We start from the raw sequence: 22,088 nt of genomic DNA, 5'->3' as shown, positions 1-22,088 counted from the left end.
ACGTAAACAATATTTTTACTCTAATTGCCTTGATTTACCGCATGTTTAATTTTGCAATTCTCTCGTATTTGAACAAATGGACCCAGTTTTGACTCGTTTTATTTTGGTAGGAAGGGCCTGGTTTTGGCGGGGAGCATCACAAACTTTAGATTTCCTTGTCTTAGCCCATTAACAAAGAAAATGTTTGAATGACTCTATTTCCCCCTTGGTAAACAGAATCACTAAACAGAATGAAGAATATGCAGCTGTTATGAATCTGTTGGTGTACATTAAAAGTTATCACACAAGCGCGAGTGGAATACGGAAACATATAGCGCTTCTGTGTCCCGGTTGGATATGGGACGCAGACGCGCCACGAATGCCCGTGTGATAACGTATTTATCTTCAAGCAAACTTGCCGCGTGACATAGAATACACAAGACGCAGGTAGTGATATTAGCCGTGCAATATAGGTTTAAATCACCACTCCATTCTGCCAATCTGATTGGAGGATTAGCGCGTACTTGAAGATAAATATATAAATTACACTTTGAATAAAAATGCTGAAGCTTGTACCGGAAGTCTCTCACTCTCTGTGTGGTGACTTTTTATTCCCAGCTTTTCATCGTCGCCTCATATTCATCTGGCTCAATGAAGGGTCTATCCACTGATCTGAATTATAAAAAACAGTTGTTTATCACAAATTTGTTCCTTCAATTACGAAAAGTACATTGGCAGCTTTATAAGAGTGGGTTTGAGTCCTTGGCACAATTTTATAGAGTGGCAGAAATAAGCAGGATACAAAGTAAAATTTGTACATGGGACATGGTACTTTGGCTGGTGACCTTATTCTGGTAAGTGACATTGTGTTGTGCCACATCACCCCGTAACCCTTTACAAGACGCTACATAAATGGGTCTCACAATTCAAAAACTTAGCAGATATGTTTATCAGCGCTTTGAGAAGCCTATAGACCGAAGGCGTTATATAACAATTGGTAACAATGACAATTATTATTATAAATTTTTGTCATTTGATAAAACCCTACCGCATTTCTGAAGGGTAAACAAATTGAAAATCAGATTAAAATATTAAAATAAATATCATTTTGTCTGGAAGATCACAGAAGATCACGGAAGATCACGGAAGATCACAGAAGATCTTAGTGTGGTTGAAATCTTAAAAGTGTGAAACATTTCAAATGTCAAAAGTTAAAGGTCAATAGTTTCTTTTTGCTGAATACCTTATCATGATCTCCCCACAAAACACGCATTCAGCCGCCGTGATGTCATCCAGCTCATTCTTGATCTGATCCACCTCGTCGCGCTTTGTGATGCCGTCAGTCGTGGGCGCTGTTGCTGTGGTGCTGCGATGGGACTGTAGCTGGGACAGCCGCCTTTGGAGTGAAGACATTAGATTGCGCTTGGCTATCGTCAGGTGTGGTAAAACCTGACAGATTAAGAAAATGAAATTGAAATTGAAATGGTTTATTGATAAAAATGCCATCGTAGCCATTGTTTACAGATATAACAAATATTTATAAATTAGTTATATATAAAAAAGTACATCAAATACAACTGCATATGAAAGAAAAAAGAATATCAAATATAGGTATGTAACCACGCAATGCAACGATAACACAAAATAAACCATGATAAATATGACAAAATCAGTACACCAAAAGCGGATAAAAAGTAAAATAAACCAGACACACCAAAAAGAGAGGTGAAAGTGAGCTAAACCATTAACATCAGTACAAAAAACAGCCACTTGGAATGCCCAGATAAGTGCCTAAAACAATGCTAGGTCCATTATCAGTCTTCATCCTAGTCCCTTGTAAACGTACCTCATTTATTAAACAATCTGAGTGGAACATATGTTGGCAAGGGAAGAGGTAGAAGGAACGTGTCAACAATGGGTAGTTGCACGATGAACATTTCTGGTTGCCTCCAACAATTCCATACCTGGGCAAAGACAAAAACAAATGCGTACTTTAACACAAAAAGTAATTAGAGTAATATAGTTGCATTTTACAGAGAATGTTTGGGACACTAGCTGGCAGCAGACTTACCAGATAAACTCATTGTTCTCGGAAAGGTGCACAAGCTTTGAACTACAAACACAATGGAACTTACTATTTTCATAGCACTGCTGAATGGCTGGTTTTGTGCTTACTGTGCGAGTTTCCATTGTGTAGCACTGCGAAGAGTAACCACACGAAAAGGCATGCTAACCTGGGCCCAATTTTATGGCTCTGCTTACCGTAAGCACAGAATTTGCCCTTACGGAAGCAAGGAACTCTGCACAAACCTCAAGCTAATTACATGGGTTAGTGGGGAATTTTGGCTTGTGGACTTGCGTACTCCACGTAACTAGGCATTCTACCCTAACGGCTTACAAGGCTAGTGCAGAAATTCAGCGCTTGCCATGCAAGGAGAGAATTATGATCGTAAGCACAGAATTTGGCGGTTAGCAGAGCCATAAAATTGAGCCCTAATGTGAGAGGGTATATTGTTCCTAAGTTTATGGCCAGCAGTTGTAAAGGCTTTGTGTCCAGGGGCCAATTTCATAGAGCTGCTTAAGCAAAAATTTTGCTTAAGCACGAAAAGAGCTCACCTATTTTACACATGTTACTGGTCAAAACTTCATGCCATATACATTGCTTGTGGCTGGTATTTAGCTGTTGTTTACTTAGCATAACAATTGAGTGGAGTCTTGGCCGGTAATCTGATTTTACTAAGCAATTAATTTGTTGCTTAAGCAAAATTTTGTGCTTAAGCAGCTCTATGAAATTGGGCCCAGGTAAGTGTGGAATTTGGCCATGTCCTTACTTGTTTCTCATCTCTTGGATGTCCCCACGGATGGCCTTAGCGCTCTCTGTGGCGTCTTTCATCTCATTCTTAAGAGACTCAATATGTTGGTTGTAGTCGGCCAAGGAGCTGCAGATCGCATCCTGAAAAAAAAGCAATATAAAATATCACCACGAGTGAAAATGTGATGGAATACAATGGATGCAAAAAATAGTTAATGGCCTGACATTTCGACCCCAACAGAGTCTTTCTCGAAGGCTAAAATGGAAACAACTAAAATTTAAAACGAGTGTTACAAGTGAAAACCTTTACTTGGTATCATATAACTAGTATCTTACAAAACACAAAAAAGGTAGAAAAAAACATCCCCAAACCAATTAAATGTGCACACTGCACAGCCACACTTGTTGTTTAATATACACCAAACGAGTAACTCTTTGCAGAGCTTGTATGCGACCAACTCAAGAACTTTGTATTCATCAATGACGCTGAAATGTTACTTGATATACCATAATAACATTGACAAAACTGCTACATCACTGGTTTTCAAACGATTGTTCACATACCTTGAAGTGATCGATGGTGACAAAGTCCGGGAAGAACGGCAAGATGTCTTCGATCTTGAGTTGTGGGCATTCTTGGAGTACCAGCATGGCCTTCTGGATGTCACTCTGCTCCTCTACGACGTGTCTAGCGATGCGTAACCAAAGCTTCTTCTTGAGTTCATCGTCTTCTTCTGGCTTCTCGGCACTCTGCTTGGCAAGGTCTACGTCAACCTGAAGGTACACGGGTCGAACGGCAAAATTATTCATTGATGACTTAAAGTTGGGATGATGTGTATACCCGCCAAAATGTTCTAAAATGAGTAAAGGCGGACGGTTTTCGATGCCACAGCAATTTCGAAGCGCCCTCAATTTCTCGCTGATAGGAAAATTCATTACATGCTTCTTCCATGTCTTTAAAATCTCAATTAATTAAATTTAACAACTGATGTAAATAATCTAAACTAACTGGCAAGGCAACTATCGAAGAAAAAGAAACAAAGGCAAAAAAGTCACAAAAGAACAATCTCATTAAAGACACTACTATTATTCATTACCAATTGAGTTAAAATATCTTACAGATTTGTTATTAATTTTATGCATGTAATGTTCGGGTACAGCAAGTGAGAATACTGGTCTTTGAAAATGACCAAAGGGCATTACCTGTAATGCTAGATCAACTGCCTCTTCATACAGTCCCATCGTGGTGTAGATGTGGACACACGCCCTCTTGTGAGCATGTTCAGCGCAGAGTCTTAATGCGTACTTCAGATCATAATGCACATTGTCTTCAATCTGTTAACGAATAACAGCTAAGGTTTAATCCTTAAACAACCTTCACAATCTTTGACATAGTATGGCCATCTTTTTTTCCTACCATTATAATGATAAGTAATAATGTCGACTCTTAAATAGCAAAACTCCAAAGAATGATCAAAACAAAATACAAGTCAAGTTGTTAACAGCTGCCCTCTGGAACTGGATTAGGCCTACACCTTGGTGTGTATTTGATTGACTTAATCCAAGTCAAGTTAGGACGACCTAAAAACTAATCCACAATGATTCTGAAGAGAGGAAGAATGGCAGAGTTTAAATCACCAATTAAAGGTCAGTGGCTTCAGGGGACGGACAGGAAATGGTATCAATTTGGTATCAATTTTCTTTACAGAGACTTGCTCTTAACAATGCCCCCCCTCCCCCCAAAATGTGTTCTATAAATAATAATAAATAAATAACTAAAAGATTAAGTAAATAGATAAATTATTAAATTAAGCAAACAAATAAATAAAATACAATTAATACAAATCAAGTAAATAAAAAGGTTAACAAACAAAAATCAGCTTCGTTTTTCAGAGTTTCACAGATCTTTTTTTGGGGGGTTCATTTCCAACCCCACCTTAAAGGCAGTGGACACTATTGGTAATAACTCAAAATAATTATTATCATAAAACCTTTCTTGATTGGGAGTAATGGGGAGAGGTTGATAGTATAAAACATTGTGAGAAATGGCTCCCTCTGAAGTGACATAGTTTTCGAGAAAGAAGTAATTTTCCACGAATTTGATTTCGAGACCTCAGATTTAGAATTTGAGGTCTTGAAATCAAGCATCTGAAAGCACACAACTTTGAGTTACCATGGTGCAACAAGGGTGTTTTTTCTTTCATTAATATCTCGCAACTTCGACGACCGATTGAGCTCAAATTTTCACAGGTTTTTTATTTTATGCATTTGTTGAGATACACCCACTGTGAAGACTTGTCTTTGACAATTACCAGTAGTGTCCAGAGTCTTTAACAGGAAACATGGACAAAACAAAAAGCTTGTTAACTTACATCTCCTTGTCTCTCCAGATACCCCATTAGTTTCTCTGGCTGGTACTTGGCGTACAATGCTAGCAGGTAGTTATGAATGGCCTGCTCGGTGTTATCCAAGAGCAGAACGCAGAATTCAAGAAACCGGATTGCCTCGTTCGCCTGACCAGAAGAAGAAAAAACAATCAATTTAAATTTGTTTTCTTCCTGAATTGTAATACAGTCCCCCCGTTTAATAATAATAATAATAATTTTGGAGGCTAATCATCCTTACTCGCAGCTGAGAAGCTAAACTATGAAGGAGGCAGCTCAAGGTATTTGTGCTGAAGGCATGCAAGGGCACTTTTGGCAGCCAGCCACAACGACCCATAGATGACCACGGAGCACAGCCTGAGATCGAAAGTATTTGATTTTCCAGGAGGATCCAGCGAAAAAAGCCATGTGATATAGGAAACAAGTATTGCACTACTCTACTCAGCTATGGCCTTAGCTGCGAATCGAACCAAGACCATAGTGGTGAGTATCAAGTTTTCTGCAGAAAATTACACTCAAAAAGGAATGTAATAAAGTTGCAGTAAACAGAAGTTTCTTAGTTGGGGTTTGAAATGTGTTGAGAGAGTGGGTGTCTTAGAAGTAGCGGGGGAGCTTGTTCCGAAAGACTGATGCGGTGTGAGAAAACACATGGTCGCCATAGTGGGTGGTACGGGATTTAGATTCAACAAGTCTGGTTGAGGCAGCAGGACAAAGAGGATAATGACAGTGTCTCATATGAAGAAGATCTTTGATGTAGGCGGGTGCTTTTTTGGCTGTGAAAGCGCCGCATCATTATCTGCCAGCTGAAATATAACTTTTTCAACCCCAAGTCTAGAAAATGAATCAAGTCTGGCACCAGAGGGTTCTGTCTTTACCTGGCTTGATTGTGCTGAATGGTCGTACTGCACCAGGGCCGGGATCAACTTCTTAGGATCTAGCGTCCTGCCCTGTTCGATCCAAGCACTGACCAGCTCGTTGGGAATGTGCTGCATGAGCACCGGGGAGAATTTATAATACAGTTCGGTATCCTTGGGTTTGCGTAGAACCTCTAGGGCAGAGTGGTAGTCGTCATGCTGGATGTGGTGACTTATGACTCGCTCGTAATCTGAAAAATTTAATTTCAAAAATAATATTTGTGGATTCTTATAAAGCGAGCATATCCGTCACTCAGTGACGCTCAATGAACTTCAACATACAGTATCCTCCTGCAAGGTATGTGGTTCTACGTTTGAAATATGAGACCTATTCCTAAAACATAGCACCATGAAATGGTTTACAAGGTGCTGTGGCGCAATATGGGCATCGGGTCGTCTTAAAGTATAAACTAGGATTTTTTTAGCTTATTTAATTGGAAGAATATCAAGGAATAAACCATAAAGGAAACCGACTGTGTAAGTGTTCAAAAAGTTCTGGCATCCCCGAACAAGGATAGCTCAGTTGGTAGAGAGACGGTACGTTAATCCAGAGGGCGTTGGTTCAAGTCCTGATCCGGTCAGTTTTTCTTTGTTCAAACTCGTATTAATTGAATGAAATATATTGTGACTTATTTTCTTTCATAAGTGCAACAGGAATGTGGCTTAGTTGTACAACAAAATCGAATCTTGAATATTATTTCTAACTAATGCAGTTCAACACGCTGTATCTGAAACCACAAGTTTTATTTCCTTCATCTCGATAATGAATGAATTGAGAATGTATTTTTCTTTCTAAGAAAGCACATCAAACTGTCACTAGCTCCTTTTTAATTGGGCCAGGATACCGGGGCTGATTGTTAACGCACCTTTCATGAGCATGGCAAAGAACACCATGTCTTCAATGTCTCCATGGCTGGCGATCAAATCATACACTGTGTCCACGTTACCACTCAGACAATCCTGAAAAACACATCAATAGTATGAACATCCTTACTACATGGACAAGTAAGATTTAAAACCTTGCATGGTGCGAGAACAATCATCTATGGTTTGCCTTGACACCCTGTGCGTTAAGTCTCTTGAGAGTAGCAGTGGTTCAACAACTCAAAGCTTTGATTGTCTGCTCTGGTCATCTAACATGGACCACATTGGTAAAGGAGGACGCCAAAGTAAACAGGCAGAGGTTTTGCATCACATATTTTTTTAAGGGTTTTTTAGGATCCAAATGTTCAACCACAAGTTACTGCTTACTTAACAGTCAAACTAGTACCCACATTCTATGTGACCCAAGATGTACACAAAATAACAAACTCAATCAAAATTCAGGCTCAATTAGTCATTAAAGCCATTGGACCCTTTCGGTACGGACAAAAAAATAAAAGTTCACAGATTTACAAATAATTTACAGGGTTTACAGAAGATAATGGTGAAAGGCTTCTCTTGAAATATTAGTCCATGAAATGCTTTACTTTTTGAGAAAACAGTAAAACAATATAAATTCTCGTTAGCGAGAATTACGGATTTATTTAAAACACATGTCATGACACGGCGAAACGCGCGGAAACAAGAGTGGGTTTTCCCGTTATTTTCTCCCGACTCCGATGACCGATTGAGCCTAAATTTTCACAGGTTTGTTGTTTTATATATAAGTTGTGATACACGAAGTGTGGGACTTGGACAATACTGTTTACCGAAAGTGTATAATGGCTTTAAGAACAAAAATCATTTCAAGAATTTTTTTTTTTTTTTTGTACATACAATTATTTTTAACAGCTTTACTAATCCTGTATAATACTCACCCTGACCATGGATTGAGCGAGGAACTTCTGGAACTCGGTGTGGACAGTGTCGTGAGTGTTACGAGCTTCCTCCTTGGAGCGAAACTCACCGAGTTGGTTGAGGTATAACTCAATCAGCCACATGACTAGCATGGTCATCTGGGTCTTCTCCTAATCATGAAGAAACAAAATTAATAATTATTATGAGCACATACATAAGAAATATAAGAAGATATAATTTCCTACGTACAAGACACAGCTTATCTGACTTTCAAAAGGTCAAACAAACAAAACATAAAAACACTTTGTCTTATCTAACAGTGCAAACAAGTCCATGAAGCTACATGCAAGTTTTTATAGTTTGACATGGAACCTTCAGGAATCGAAAGTGTGTGACAGGCTTTAACCTCCTTCCCAGCATACCGTTTGTACGCTTGTGAAAATGTTGATAATTGTGAATGGCCCCTTACATATTAGTTAAATAAAATAAACAAATTTTTATAAGGTAGAAAAGTGGCTTTTCTGTGACATCATAGAGCCTAGACTTCCTGCAGGTACGATTTGTGCACAGCTCAATGTGAGAAACCAAGAAGAAAGGGGGCACATCTCAAAACTTGTTCAGCTCAAAATTAAGCATATCTCTAGAGCAAGCAGACACACTGACAGACAGACAGACCAACTAACCTCATGCTTTAGAGCACTCAGCTTTTTACTCAGGAACATCCTTAATGCGGTCGTCTGTTGTGCCTCTATGAACTTCAATGCGACCTCTTCGAATGACCTCTCCGTCATGGCAAAATAGAGGGCGCTCTTGTCATACCTGGTGACGAAGAATGAGAATAGGAATATCAACCTCAAAATAATCAAAAACGGTGTTTAAAATTGGGAAGGTAGTGCATTCTTCTCTACCAGCAAGCCTCATACAGATGATGATAACCCTGCCTACATCGTTACAGACTTTGAAGGAGGTAAACCTGTTCAGCCCCAGGAGTAGGCGGCAATGTGCCCCTAGCGACAGTTTATTTGGGCGACAATTTATTTGGTCAACAGCCTAAATCAGAGAGTAGTCCTCAATTTGAAGTGGCTTTCTGGCCTTAAAGCCATTATACACTTAAAGCCATTATACAGTATTGTCCAAGGCACACACTATGTGTATCACAACTTGTATATAAAATATCAAACCTGTGAAAATTTAGGCTCAATCGGTCAGCGGAGTCGGGAGAAAATAACGGGAAAACCCACCCTTGTTTCTGCACGTTTCGCCATGTCATGACATATGTTTAAAATAAATCTGTAATTCTCGATATCGAGAATTGATATTGTTTCAATGTTTTTCAAAAAGTAAAGCATTTCATGGAATAGTATTTCAAGAGAAGTCTTTCACCATTACCTTCTGTAAACCCTGTAAGTTATTTGTAAATCTGTGAACTTTTAATTTTTGTTTTGTTCAGAAAGTGTCCAATGGCTTGAACTTACTTTTCCTTTTCAAAGAAATGTTCAGCCTGTCTGGTGAGCACTTTGTCCAAGTTGGCCGGATTGTCCCGACAATGTTCTTTGGCTCGGTCAAAGTCTCCTTGGTCAAGATACATTCGCCAGACATCCCTGCAAAATAAAACAACGGTCATTTATTGGAGTGCAGTGCAGTAAAGCAACTTGAAGCTGAACAAAGAAAAATTAACTATAGCAATATTTGAGGCTGTGACCTCTGGGTTTACGTGGATGTGCTCCACCCACTGAGCTAGCGAGCCCTATTTTGGCAGTCACCCGATTTTTTGAAGACATACAACCATATACTGTCGCATAGTCAGGGATCACAACCAGCTTATGACACAATCAGCATGCAACTCGGGCTATAGATGTGTTTATATTTAAGAGTATGTGCACCTGGAAATCCAAAAAAACTAAATTTGGTGTTGACATGAGCAGAATCTGCCTTACCTCGATTCTTTGACCACTTTGTACTTGAAGACACTTTGATCTGTGAAGGTCCAGATGGTACCTCTGGTCCTGTCTCTGCAGATGCCTAAGATTTTACCATATCTCTGTCAGAACAAGAATCAAGTTTGATGAATTATTCTGCGCTCAATGTTAGTCAGAGGGGTGTCTTGGTGTTACTATCCAGAGGGGTAAAGTGTATTAGCTAAATGGGTGTCTATGTGTTTAGCCAGGGGGTACAGTATCCGTGGGTTAGCTAGAGGGGTATCTGGGTGTTAGCAATAAGGCTGTACGGGGTGTCTGGGTGCCAGCCATAAGGGTGTTTGGGGGTTAGCCAGATGGGTGTATAGGTGTTACTCATCGGAGGGGCATCTTGGTGTTAGGGGGTATCTGTGGGTTAGCTAGAGGGGTATCTTGGTGTCAGCCAGAAGGGTGTTTGGGTGTTAGTCAGATGGGTGTCTGTGTGTGCACCATATTGGAGTCTATACCTGTTATTTGTTTGTCTATTTTGTGTTGGTATTGGTAAAATACAAGTGTTGTAAGTTTGTAATTGATGAACTACTCACTGCATGATACACGTCTTCATCAATAAGCTGCTCGTTCAAAACACACATCACTTTCATCCTGAGAAGGAACAGTACACAATAATCAATTATTATCTTAACACCTCCAGTGAACAACAAACGATATATTATGACCATGGACCACAGCAAGAGATCCAAAGTGTTTGATTTTTCCAAGAGTGAAGGAAACCCGAAGGCCCGAACAAAAACCTTTATGGTACTGTAGAGAAACAGAGCACGTCTCTTTTCAAATATGAACCCGAACCAGGGCCATAGTGGTGAGAGGAGAGCACTTAACGCACTCATTCCATATCATCCACTGTGGTTTTGAATGAGATAAACTAAGACAGCTTGCAATAACGCTATCATGCATGTGACGAAGGCATCTACATGGTACACAGTCAACCCTCCTACTGTCTGACCAGTCCATATTATCTACTGTGGCTTTGATTGATTGACAAACTATGCCAACCTGCAATTACGAGTCAACCCCCCTACTGTCTGACCATATTATCAACTGTGGTTTTAAATGAGATAAACTATGCCAGCCTACAATTATAGTATCAACTGATGAATGCATCTACACAATACACAGTCAACCAGTTGAGTGTTTCAAATGCTTGGTCAACCCACTGGAAAATGTTACCAATAAAATGAGCAGATAAAAGTAAATCCAACTCTGACAAATAAAAATAAATCCCTCTTTGAAGAGTCACCCTGATGAACGACCTTTGACCTACCTGTCAGGGAATAGAAGCAACACATGGAACTCGGTCATCGTCATGGCAATTGGTTCAACATCGCTGCTACCTTCCTTGTCACTTTCAGGGTACGGTAAGAGACGACTGTCCTTGGTCACGTTGTCTGTTGATTGGTTGTTGAAGTCAAACACTCCAAAGTAGATGCCCGGTCCTAGTTGGTTGACAAATAATTAAAAACAAAATATTTAAAGACACTGGACAACTTGGTAATATTGTCAAAGGCCAGTACTCTCACTTGGTGTATCCCAACATTATGCATAAAATAAAAAAACCTGTGAAACTTTTGACTCAATTTGTTTTTTCAAGTTGCAAGAGAACAATGAAAGACAAAAACACCCTTGTTGCACAAATTTGTGTGCTGTCAGATGCCTATAAAAGGCTTCGAGCCTGAAGTCTTTTAATATTTGAGTGAAAAATTACCTCTTTCTCAAAAACTACGATACTTCACAGGGAGATTTTTCAGCAATATAAAAATGTGACCACCTTTTAAAATAAAATGTCCTCATGTTAGTTGTATTTTATACATCTACAGTTTGGAATTTGAGTAAGGATTGTGTCTTTGGGGATATAAGTCAAAAATTAACACACAGTCAGGGTACTTCATGAGACAGCTCAGCTGTTAACATCTCAAAATGTCGATCACACAATTTTATTTTATTTTATCAGAACCAAAAATCTTACCTGTCATCCAAGCAAAGTGTGATGGCACTGTCTTGGATTTGGGATAGAAGAACTGAAGTTTGCTGTAACCAAAGTTACCGGGCAACTCGAGGAAGCTTGCTGGAATGACAATAACAAAAAAACAAGTCAAATTGTTAGTGAAGATAAAAAACAAAGTATGAACTTCCAAAAGAATGAACTTCCCTAATTCATTGTTGAAAGGAATTTTTATGACAGAAACTGATTATGCTGACAAAGATGTCTCTTGAAACAAATAGTGTGAAAGGCAATTCCCTAAAAAAGGGTAAACCAATTTGATAACATTTGTACAGATTGGTTGGATGATATGTTTATAATAATAACTTTGGAGGCTTATCACCCTTACTCGCAGCAAAGAGCTGAACAGCGAAAGACGTGGCTACAAAGTGTTCGAGAAGCAGGCATGCAAGGGCGCATTTAGCTGCCAGCCACATCAACTCATTATGACCACGGAACACAGCCAGAGATCAAAAGTGTTTGATTTTTCCAGAGGGAGGAAAACCGGATGGTGTGGAAAACCTTTGTGGCACAGCAGAGAACCAACGCACAACTCATCTCACATATATGGCCCTGGCCGGGTATCGAACCGAGTTTACCTTGGTGAGAGGCAAAGGCTTTACGCACAAGCCAACCATACCACCCATTCAAAACTTACAAGATGGAAACAAGATTACTCTTCTAAAAACCAACTTCTCTTCTTTAGCTTCAAGTACAATACAATGACCCAAACAATGGTTTATGAACTGAAATATTTGCTATCAAGACGACTTACCGGGGCTCGCTTCATATTTATGAAAGACATTCTGAAATACTGGTGTCTCTGAAGAACTTGGTATTACTCCTATAAATTGATATAGACGTCTGCAAAACAAAACACACAGTCGAATATGTTAATTAAGTACTTACTTCTCGATTTTGAGAACTTGAATCTCATTTCATTTCATTACAACAAATTCGGATTGTACAGGCTCAAAACAAAACCCACAGTGGAATATATGGATTAAATCTTCATATTTAAATTTGGAGAACTTAAAATCGCATTTCATTTAATTTCATTTAATTTCATTTATTTTTGTTTTGAAGCCAAGGAATCTCAGAAAAGTGAACTTAAAGACACTGGACACTATTGGTAATTGTCAAAGACCAGTCCTCTCACTTGCTGTATCTCAACATATGCATAAAATAACAAACCTGTGAAAATTTGAGCTCAATTGGTTATCGAAGTACAATGTAGGGAGATAATAATGAAAGAAAAAGCACCCTTGTCAAACGGAGTTGTGTGCTTTCAGATGCTTGGTTTCAAGACCTCAAATTCTAAATCTGAGGTCTCGAAATCAAATTCGTGGAAAATTACTTATTTCTTGAAAACTATTCCACTTCAGAGGGAGCAGTTTCTACAATGTTTTCTACTACCAACCTCTCCCCATTACTTGTTACCAAGTAAGGTTTATTTATGCTAATAATTATTTTGAGTAATTACCAATAGTGTCCACTGCCTTTAATCATTGTAACTAGCCAATTACCCAATGAAGAGAAAACAAGGAAGGAAGTTTCAGTTTAAAAACAACATTTTACCACAATAAAAATGGGTTAGAAATATTTCCCAAATTAGCTCAACCTACCCTGGTGTTGTTGCCATGACAAAGAATCTACGCTCGTTTTGAGGTGAAGGTTGAACATGTTCAACCTCTAGCCCGGTGACTGGCACTGGGCCCTCTTTGCCCAAATTAAAGACCTGAGGGTGTAAATTTGAAGGAAATATTTAAAGTAAACTGAATAATAATAACAATATCGCATTTTTGAACAACATATCAATGTGCTTTGGTCACTGGGCCAATAATATTCCTTTTGGATTTCCAGTTAAAAACAGAGAAATCTCTTCCCTGATACGTGTCACTGAATACTTCAAATGGCTCTGTAGGATCATAACAGCTTTTCGACACCCCTTATCAAAATATTTCCTTTGAACTTTCATATTCTGTTTTTGTTTATCTTGTTCCACAGATGTTTTGGCGTGGGTGGGTGGACATCAATAAAAACTAATTAATCAAGATTTGATAACAAATGCATCCACATGTTAAAGAAACACGTTGCCTTGGATCTGTCGAGTTGGTCTTTGAAAAGCGTTTGTAACCGTTTGTTGTAAAATGCATATGTTAGAAAGATGTTTTCAAAGTAGAATACAATGATCCACATAAATTTGCCTCGAAATTGCATGGTTTTCCTTTTTACTTTGCGAACTAACATGGTCGGTCATTTATGGGAGTAAAAAATTTGACTCCCATAAATGGCCGACCGTGTTAGTTGACAAGGTAAACGTAAAACCACGCAATTTCGAGTGATACTTATGTGGATGATTATATTCTACTTTTAAAATATTTTTCCAATCATATGCATTTTATAACAAACGGTTACAAACGCTTTTCAAAGACCAACTCGACCGATCCAAGGCAACGTGTTCCTTTAACCATAATAGAAACATCTCAGTTTTGCTACTGACCTGTTTCCAATACTGTTCAAGGCTCTGTTGAAAGAATCTGCTGTCGTCTCCAGACTGGATCTCCGTCTCAAATATCAAACCTGCAAGTGAAAACAACGCAGTGATCACTGACAATCACTTGACAGGCACCAGACTGTTTTTCCGATTCAAGCCTCCACCAGGTCCCACTTTCATTGAGTTGCTTTGTTGAAAGCACAACAAGTAGCTAAGCAAAATCTAATTGTGCTTACCAGAATATGGTTACTACTAGCCAAAATGTCATTCGCATGGTGCTTAAGCTGCCCCATGAAATTGGGCCCCCGGTTTGAAAATGGCCCTGATTAAAAGATGACTTCATAACAGCTACGGTGAAACTCTATGTTTCAAATATCCAACCAAATAAAATAATTACAACAAATTAATTTCAGTATTGATACATGTTTTTCTTATTGATTTTGTTCCCGTCTTTTGAAAAAGCTTATCATATCTTTCTAGAGTGGGCAATCATCGCACTTATTCAAACATTGGGACTTGTTAAAGTGCGTGTGTTTGTTTCCTTCAGGCGTACATGGGACCAAAATTGTCCCAAAATGTTTGAATATTTGGGAGACTTGCACCGTGTATTGACTCTCTTTAGTGCAACTAATCATTGCAAAAATTGTTTATGAAACAAAACTAAAACCACAAAACATTTTTGTCCCTGAAAATCTTTACCTCGACTGGTTCCCACCAGTATCTCTGCAGTGGTGCTTTCACTGGTATTCAGCTTGTTCCATCCAATAGAATCAATGAGGTGGCCCTGGAACATGAATACATTGAATTAATAGATGTTCATTTTTTCAACGGGGATATAGAATATAAATTGGTCTTGACCATACACTGAGGTGTGTTATGCTCTGTACACTTAGTAATTTCCAGATATCTGTGAAAAAAAATACACAGGAAAATCACTTGAGTGGGTGGGACTCAAACCCACAATCTTTGCAATTCTAGAGCAGTGTCTTACCAACTAGACCGCCGAGATTGCCCAGTAGCTAGAGGCAGCAGTGAGTACCGCAATGAATTACAGTTTCTTAACAACTATGTGCAATTCCACAATTTACTTAAAACTTACTTAGATTATTCATTTATTTTGTCATCTATATTACAAGGGGTTATTTATTTATATATATTTTTATTTATTTTTCTATTTATTCATTCATTTGTTTATTCATTCATTAATTGTTTATTTACATTGTTTTCATTTTTTTCATTATAGATTTGGTCGCTTAAATTTAATTTGCATTCTACTTGGATATTCTTTTACATCATTCAAGTGTTTAGGATTTTTTCTGTTTTTGTTTGTTGTAATTTTGTTTTTTACACTGTGCAAACTTTCTCAAATTTTACACTCCTAAAACTGGTTTTACTCTCACATAGTCCATGCTTTATATTATTTTTTGTTTTAGTCGCCAACTTTTGATGTACATCTATAGACATGTTTTATTTATAGTTAACTTTCCTACCTTTTTGTACATAAATTGTTTTATACAGACTTTATTATTGTTTTATTACTTGTATTACAACCAGATGTGGGGAGGCAGGTCTATGGACCACCGTAATTATTTTGCTTTTGTTTCTCCTAGCCCATCTGGAAGTATTTTTGTATTGTCATGTATTGTTGAAATGGCTGAATAAATAATAATAAAAATAATAAGAGATGTTGAACTTGCGTCAGGGTTAAAGAATATAAGTTGGTTTTCACCCTTACACCGATGTGTATGAAGCACTGTATAGAGAAGGATTTTTTTTCCACAGAACTCGGAAAAGTAATAATGCTAAAATATACATTGGTGAAAGGGTAAAAAGTTTGTTATAACCAAGTTATAACAAATTGAAAAAGACTTAAAGACACTGGACACTAATGGTAATTGTCAAAGACTACTTTTCTCACTTGGTGTATCTCAACATATACATAAAATAACAAACCTGTGAAAATTGAAGCTCAATCGGTCGACGAAGTTGCGAGATAATAATGAAAGAAAAAACCACCCTTGTCACACGAAATTGTGTGCTTACAGATGCTAGATTTCGAGACCTCAAATTCTAAATCTGAGGTCTCGAAATCAAATTCGTGGAAAATTACTTCTGTCTCGAAAACTACGATAGGAAGCCGTTTCTCACAATGTTTTAGACTATCAACCTCTACCCATTACTCGTTACCAAGTAAGGTTTTATGCTAATAATTATTTTGAGTATTTATCAATAGTATCCACTGCCTTTAAGGCTATGCATGGTGGAAAAATACTAAGTAAGTCGGGTTTGCGGTGACACCATGTGAAAATCTCTTCTGTGAGGAGTGGTGGCTCTGAGACGACGGACAAAGAAGAGCAATCCAGCTCTTCTCAGAGCTACAAAAGAGATTTTTACATAGTGTTACCGCAAACCTTACTTACTTAACATATTGAATGTTATTATTACTGATTTGTTTGAAGATTTACTGGAAAAAAAAAACCTGCAGTGAAATTAACTTTTCTCATTTTCACTGACACCCCCGGTGGCTTCTTTCTTGCACCCCCAAACAAAGATATTGACAAAATGGAGAGACTGCTTAAATAGGGCTAGATATATTTCAGTAGGTGGAGCGTCGTCACATTAATAATCTGGAGGTCTTGGTTCGAGTCCCACTCTAGTAAACTTTTCTTTGTTCAACCCTAAATCATACCCAGTCAGTTCCCCATGTGGTTTACAATATATGATTTCTCATTTTGAGGCAGAACTTACCTTGAGTTTCTGAAGCTGTTTGGCTTTCCGCCCCGTCCTGGATAGGTACAAGACGTCTTGTTGCTCAGTGCTGATGATAAGATGATGACCAGTCGGATCCAAGAACAGTTTATGGATGCGATCATCACCAAGCTTAACCTCTGTTAGGAGAGTTAAAGACAACATACACAATTGGTAATTATCAGTGCCAGCATTAATTTGGTTTGCACTTTGAACCTAAAATGCCCAGCTTTTTAAGGGTTTCCGAAATTCTGTTTCATTTTGTTTACGCCCTTTCTCACCAAACAAAAGGTATTTTGCTGAGTTGTGTTGCCTTGGTACATCCCAGAGTCAACAGGATTGATAATGCTCTCTCCTGATAACATGTATATTATGGGTCGTAAGTTCACGAATTCTGACACTTTTTGGAGTAAATAAAATAGATAGTACATTATTCGATGAAAGTTCTCTATTTAGAAATTATTTTTGGTAATTGTCGTAATTTTGTTTATATTTTGTTACTACTTTAATATTTTTTACAAACTTTTACAAATCGTTTAATTGAGCCTACCGGCTGTAAGAACACTTTTTATTTCAAAAAGCCATTTCAATTCATACTTAATTATTAAGTTCTTTGCCTTTTAAGGGAGCTTTGTTTATTGGTTACTACTTAACAAATTGTTGTTTTGGCTTTTTTCTGTTTTCATGAAGTATGGAAATGAATGTGAGTTTAAATTGAAAAATATCTTACCATCAGGTTGATCGGGATGCTCCAAGTCAATTCGTAAGACAACGTTATCCGACATGGCCATCATCAACATGTTGTTGTTTACAATCAGATGAGTTATGGGTCGGGGCGGCCTGAAATATCAGTGAAATAAACCAATACCATAATTTGAGGGGAAGGTTCGTTAGTGACAAAACCAAAAGGATACATACTTTGCCTAGAAAAAAAAAGTGTTGTTGAAGTGGTAACTTCCTTTACATTACCGAACTTGTGTTTGAACTATTTTGATGTTAGATATTTTCGCCATTTCAATCGTGTCATGTTTTGTCTATTTAAATAATTTTATTGTGCTATTTTATGTAATTTTATGTTTTTTATCCATCCTGTCATTGGCGCTTGCGCAGTTAGATGTGGCTGAAATAAAATACAATAAATCTCTTGAAGTTTTAGGAATTTGAAACAAAGTTTTTCTAACACAAAAACCCCCAAAACAAAACAAACATCATTCCCTCTTCAACACTTATCCATAAACATTTCTTGAATCTCAAATTCATTCTTAACAATGATGAATAAGTTACAAGACAATCTTACGTGAAATTTATCTTCATCTTGCTAAAGATGCGAACCTCCTCTTCCATTTTAGCTGTAACATATCCAGAGGTGATCTGCAATTAGAAAAATAAATTATTGGTTATTGATTACAAATTAATGATTAGTTATCAGAAAGAATCTAGAGGTATAATGCTTATCATCATTGTTTCTGCTCAGAACAACTGATAACACGATTGAATGTTTTACCAACAATAACATTCGGCAGTCTATGCCAACCAGGGTGGTTTGTTTAAAGACACTGGACGCTATTGGTAATTGTCAAAGAACAGTCTTCTCACTTTGTGTATCTCAACATATGCATATAGTAACAAACCTGTGAAAATTTTAGCTCAATTGGTCATCGAAGTTGCAAGATAATAATGAAAGAAAAAACACCCTTGTCACATGAAGTTGTGTGCTTTCAAATGGTTGATTTCGACACAAAATCTAATTCCGAGGTCTCGAAATCAAAATCGTGGAAAATAACTTCTTTCTCGAAAACTACGTTACTTCAGAGGGAGCCGTTTCTCACAATGTTTTATACTATCAACCTCTCCCCGTTTACTCGTTACCAAATAAGGTTTTATGCTAATAATTATTTTCAGTAATTACCAATAGTGTCCACTGCCTTTAATAACAATGGAAAGGCTCGGGTTGAGGACCAACTTGGTACCAGAAGTTTTATTGTATGCGAAACTAGCTTTTCTACCACAAAGACAACCACAAACAAAACAAAGTTGAACCACTCAGCACTACTCCATACACATTTCATGAATCTCAAATTAAATCATAATAAATAGCAGTCTATTTTTGAAAGTCTTGCTGTGGTATCACTTTGATAAATTATTATTTTTTTTCCAGGAGGGAAAACATATCCCAATTACTCACAGGGGCAGCGACTGTTTCTCTAGGTACCATAGTGATGCTTGACGCAGCCCTAGCTGTAGCCTGCTCATACTGATCAAATAGAGACGCCATCCTCAACTAACATTAACAATAAAGCAGGAATCGTTGCCTTCTTCAGCAACGTGTCTGTAAACAAGTTGAGTAATATATAATTAGACATTTTAGAATGTGAACACTCATTTTTTAAAAAACCCTGCAGGTTGGCAGCCTACCTATAGGTAACCACACAAAGTCACTCATGAATTTTTTAATCAATTTGTTAATAAAATATTTTGGTTTGTTTGTTTAGCATATCCGCACATCAATGGACAATGCAAACAAAACAAACAATTTAAATTGTGTGTTCAGCCATAAAAGCAGTGCAAATAGTTCACCCATGTCTTTTTTTACAAAACACTCCAGGGGTTTGAAAACAAAAGCATTGAGGTCATTATGCCTACTCTAAAATAAAAACACAGCTAGCCTCCCGCGAAACCAACCTTAGGTAAGCCCTGTTTTAAGTTATGTGAGTCATTCTCATCATAATGACTAAATGAATTGAAACTTGAAGAGGGGGGGGGGGGGTAGTTTCTAACGGGCAATTATTTTGGGCAATTGACTGTTGTTTCAGCATGTTCTGTACATTGTGCCTACTGAAAACTGTTTAGTCTTTGTCTGCAATGATATTAGCCCCACATGTTTTGCCAACTCTCTGACTCTGCTCTGGCAAGGATTCGTCAACATAAAATGTACAGCCGTGCAGGTAAAAGGCAAAAAAAAAACACCCCAAAAAACAAGGCTGGCTGGGCAAAGTAATGTCCGGAAACTGGACTTACATGGTTTCCCCTTATAACTGGCTAATTAGTCACCAAACTACTCAATATGATTTAATAGTATTACCTTTAATGTTGATTTTGTTAAGATCTTATCGCTGTGCTGTGTCTCTTTATGCCGAAATTCATGGTGTATTACACGCCATTCTTCTGTGTTTTATGGTGGAGAATCCTTCTGCAGCAGCTGACTGATGATTGTGGCGAGGGTGGGACCAACAGAGGGCGCTGTTACCACTGATTTTATTTCTTTTCCCTGGCCAGGCCAGCGTGTCATAATAATTATTTCAAACTTTTTCATTAGTTTTCAGTTCTATTTTTTTTTAGGTTTAAATCTTTTAGTGTTTGACAGTGTGGAATGTAGGCCTTAAAAAATTAACAAATTGAATAAAAAGAAATAGACCTACGTCCTGTTGCAAAACTAACCATTACGCAGATGGCGTTCTTAGGAGCCGCACAAGACAAAAGTGCATTCGACAAGAACAATTATTATTTCAAGGAGGGCGACCAGACGTCACATTTTAAATCTAAGTTCCAACAATAACATTTTTATCTACAAACAAATTAAGCAACACTACACAAGAGCTTCAAATTAAAAACGGTCGGCAGATTGTAGTTCATTGTTTTAATTGATTTGCAGTGGCGCTTTACACCCCGCGGTAGCTATGAAAGCTCAACAATGTGGATAGATAACTGTTCACCTGGGGTCAATCTTTCAGACTGAATAATTTTTCTCGATTGGGGACCAAATAAATATTCTATTAATAATAGTAATAATGCAAGTAAAACTAATAAGGCATGTTCCTATACATGCTGAACAAATTGAACTGGGCCCAATTTCATAGCGCTGCTTAGCGGCCGATTTTGTGCTTACTGTGTAATTTCTGTTTCAAAGCGCTGCTAACCGTACGTAAGCACACAAAAAGGCATGCTAACCTTCCGGTGCTTACCGCGCGAAATGACGTCACAATGCAAATCCACGGTAAACATGCAAGATGGCCGCCCAATTTTTCTGCTAACCTGTGAAATATGCTAAGGCTTAAGCAAATGTTTCTGCTACAGTAAGCACGCAAATTTAATTTGCTTTTAAGCAGCGCTATGAAATTGGGCCTAGATGTTTAACCCGGTTTTTTGTTGATAGTTCCAACGTTTTGGTTTGTTTTGTCATCTTCTGGTAATTAATGTTCCATGAACAGTAGCAAGTCAACTAACGAGAACAGTAGCGAGTCAAAATGAGATTTTAATTGGAAGACTTCAGATTTTTGCTGGTCTGAACCTCTGAACTAATTGAGGAAATATAGTTCAAATCGGGGAGGAATATATCCCATCCAAATAGTGGAGTTTTTGGTGCATTTCAGATATATATCGTATTGGAGACTAGACTGGCACTCGATCTATTCGATTGGTAGGGATAACATTCATTTATAGTTGTCACTAGTTTAAAGGAACACATTGCCTTGGATCGGTCGAGTTGGTCTTTGAAAAGCGTTTGTAACCGTTTGTTATGCATGATTAGAAAGATATTTTCAAAGTAGAATATAGAGATCCACACAAGTATCACTCGAAATTGTGTGGTTTTCCTTTTACCTCGTTGACAAACCCGGTCGGCCATTTATGGGAGTCGAATGGTTGACTCCCATATTTAATGTGATACTTATGTGGATCATTGTATTCTACTTTTAAAACATCTTTCTAACCATGAATTTATGACAAACGGTTACAAATGCTTTTCAAAGACAAACTCGACCGATCCAGTGCAATGTGTTCCTTTAAGTTCAATCTAAAACCTTGAAGGCACTGGACACTTTTTGGGTAGTTACTCAAAATCGTTGGTTACATAACAACATACTTGGTAACGAGCAATGGAGAGCTGTTGATAGTATGAAATGTTGTGAGAAACGGCCCCCTCTGAAGTAACGCAATTTGGGGGAAAGGGGTAATTTCTCACACTTAAAAGATTTCGGACTAGAAGCCTTACATTAGACACATTTTTATGTAACAATATTGTC

The 22,088-nt window shown here is 37.8% G+C and overlaps 1 protein-coding gene across 1 annotated transcript; it reads right to left on the bottom strand.

Annotated features, from left to right (window-relative positions):
- Nucleotides 1-100: 100 nt before the first annotated feature.
- Nucleotides 101-20,271, bottom strand: LOC139939178 (vacuolar protein sorting-associated protein 18 homolog). The gene is made up of 25 exons (XM_071934953.1): nucleotides 20,150-20,271; nucleotides 19,253-19,396; nucleotides 18,365-18,438; nucleotides 17,798-17,907; nucleotides 17,068-17,207; nucleotides 15,019-15,103; nucleotides 14,326-14,405; nucleotides 13,448-13,560; nucleotides 12,598-12,686; nucleotides 11,808-11,906; nucleotides 11,106-11,277; nucleotides 10,369-10,426; nucleotides 9,806-9,909; nucleotides 9,344-9,469; nucleotides 8,552-8,687; nucleotides 7,889-8,038; nucleotides 6,956-7,049; nucleotides 6,051-6,280; nucleotides 5,164-5,304; nucleotides 3,995-4,126; nucleotides 3,356-3,565; nucleotides 2,811-2,932; nucleotides 1,826-1,943; nucleotides 1,223-1,428; nucleotides 101-651 (listed from the first exon to the last, which is right to left on the bottom strand). Exons 2-25 carry the CDS (start codon nucleotides 19,340-19,342, stop codon nucleotides 588-590), a joined length of 2,943 nt encoding a protein of 980 aa, XP_071791054.1. The 5' UTR covers nucleotides 19,343-19,396; nucleotides 20,150-20,271; the 3' UTR covers nucleotides 101-587.
- Between the last annotated feature and the right edge of the window lie 1,817 nt (nucleotides 20,272-22,088).

This window comes from Asterias amurensis, chromosome 6 (genome assembly GCF_032118995.1).
Source record: "Asterias amurensis chromosome 6, ASM3211899v1".
Taxonomy (NCBI): domain Eukaryota; kingdom Metazoa; phylum Echinodermata; class Asteroidea; order Forcipulatida; family Asteriidae; genus Asterias; species Asterias amurensis.
Note: the sequence above shows the minus strand (reverse complement) of the source record. Positions and strands in the feature narration are given on the sequence as shown.

What these genes read in the sequence shown, in the direction of transcription:
- LOC139939178 (XM_071934953.1), bottom strand. Translation starts at nt 19,342, where the DNA reads ATGGCGTCTCTATTTGATCAGTATGAGCAGGCTACAGCTAGGGCTGCG. An exon ending in GCATCCCGATCAACCTGATG is followed by an intron (nt 17,208 to 17,797) that starts GTAAGATATTTT and finishes CTCTCCTAACAG; the next exon opens with AGGTTAAGCTTGGTGATGAT. An exon ending in ACACTTTGCTTGGATGACAG is followed by an intron (nt 11,278 to 11,807) that starts GTAAGATTTTTG and finishes TCAACCAACTAG; the next exon opens with GACCGGGCATCTACTTTGGA.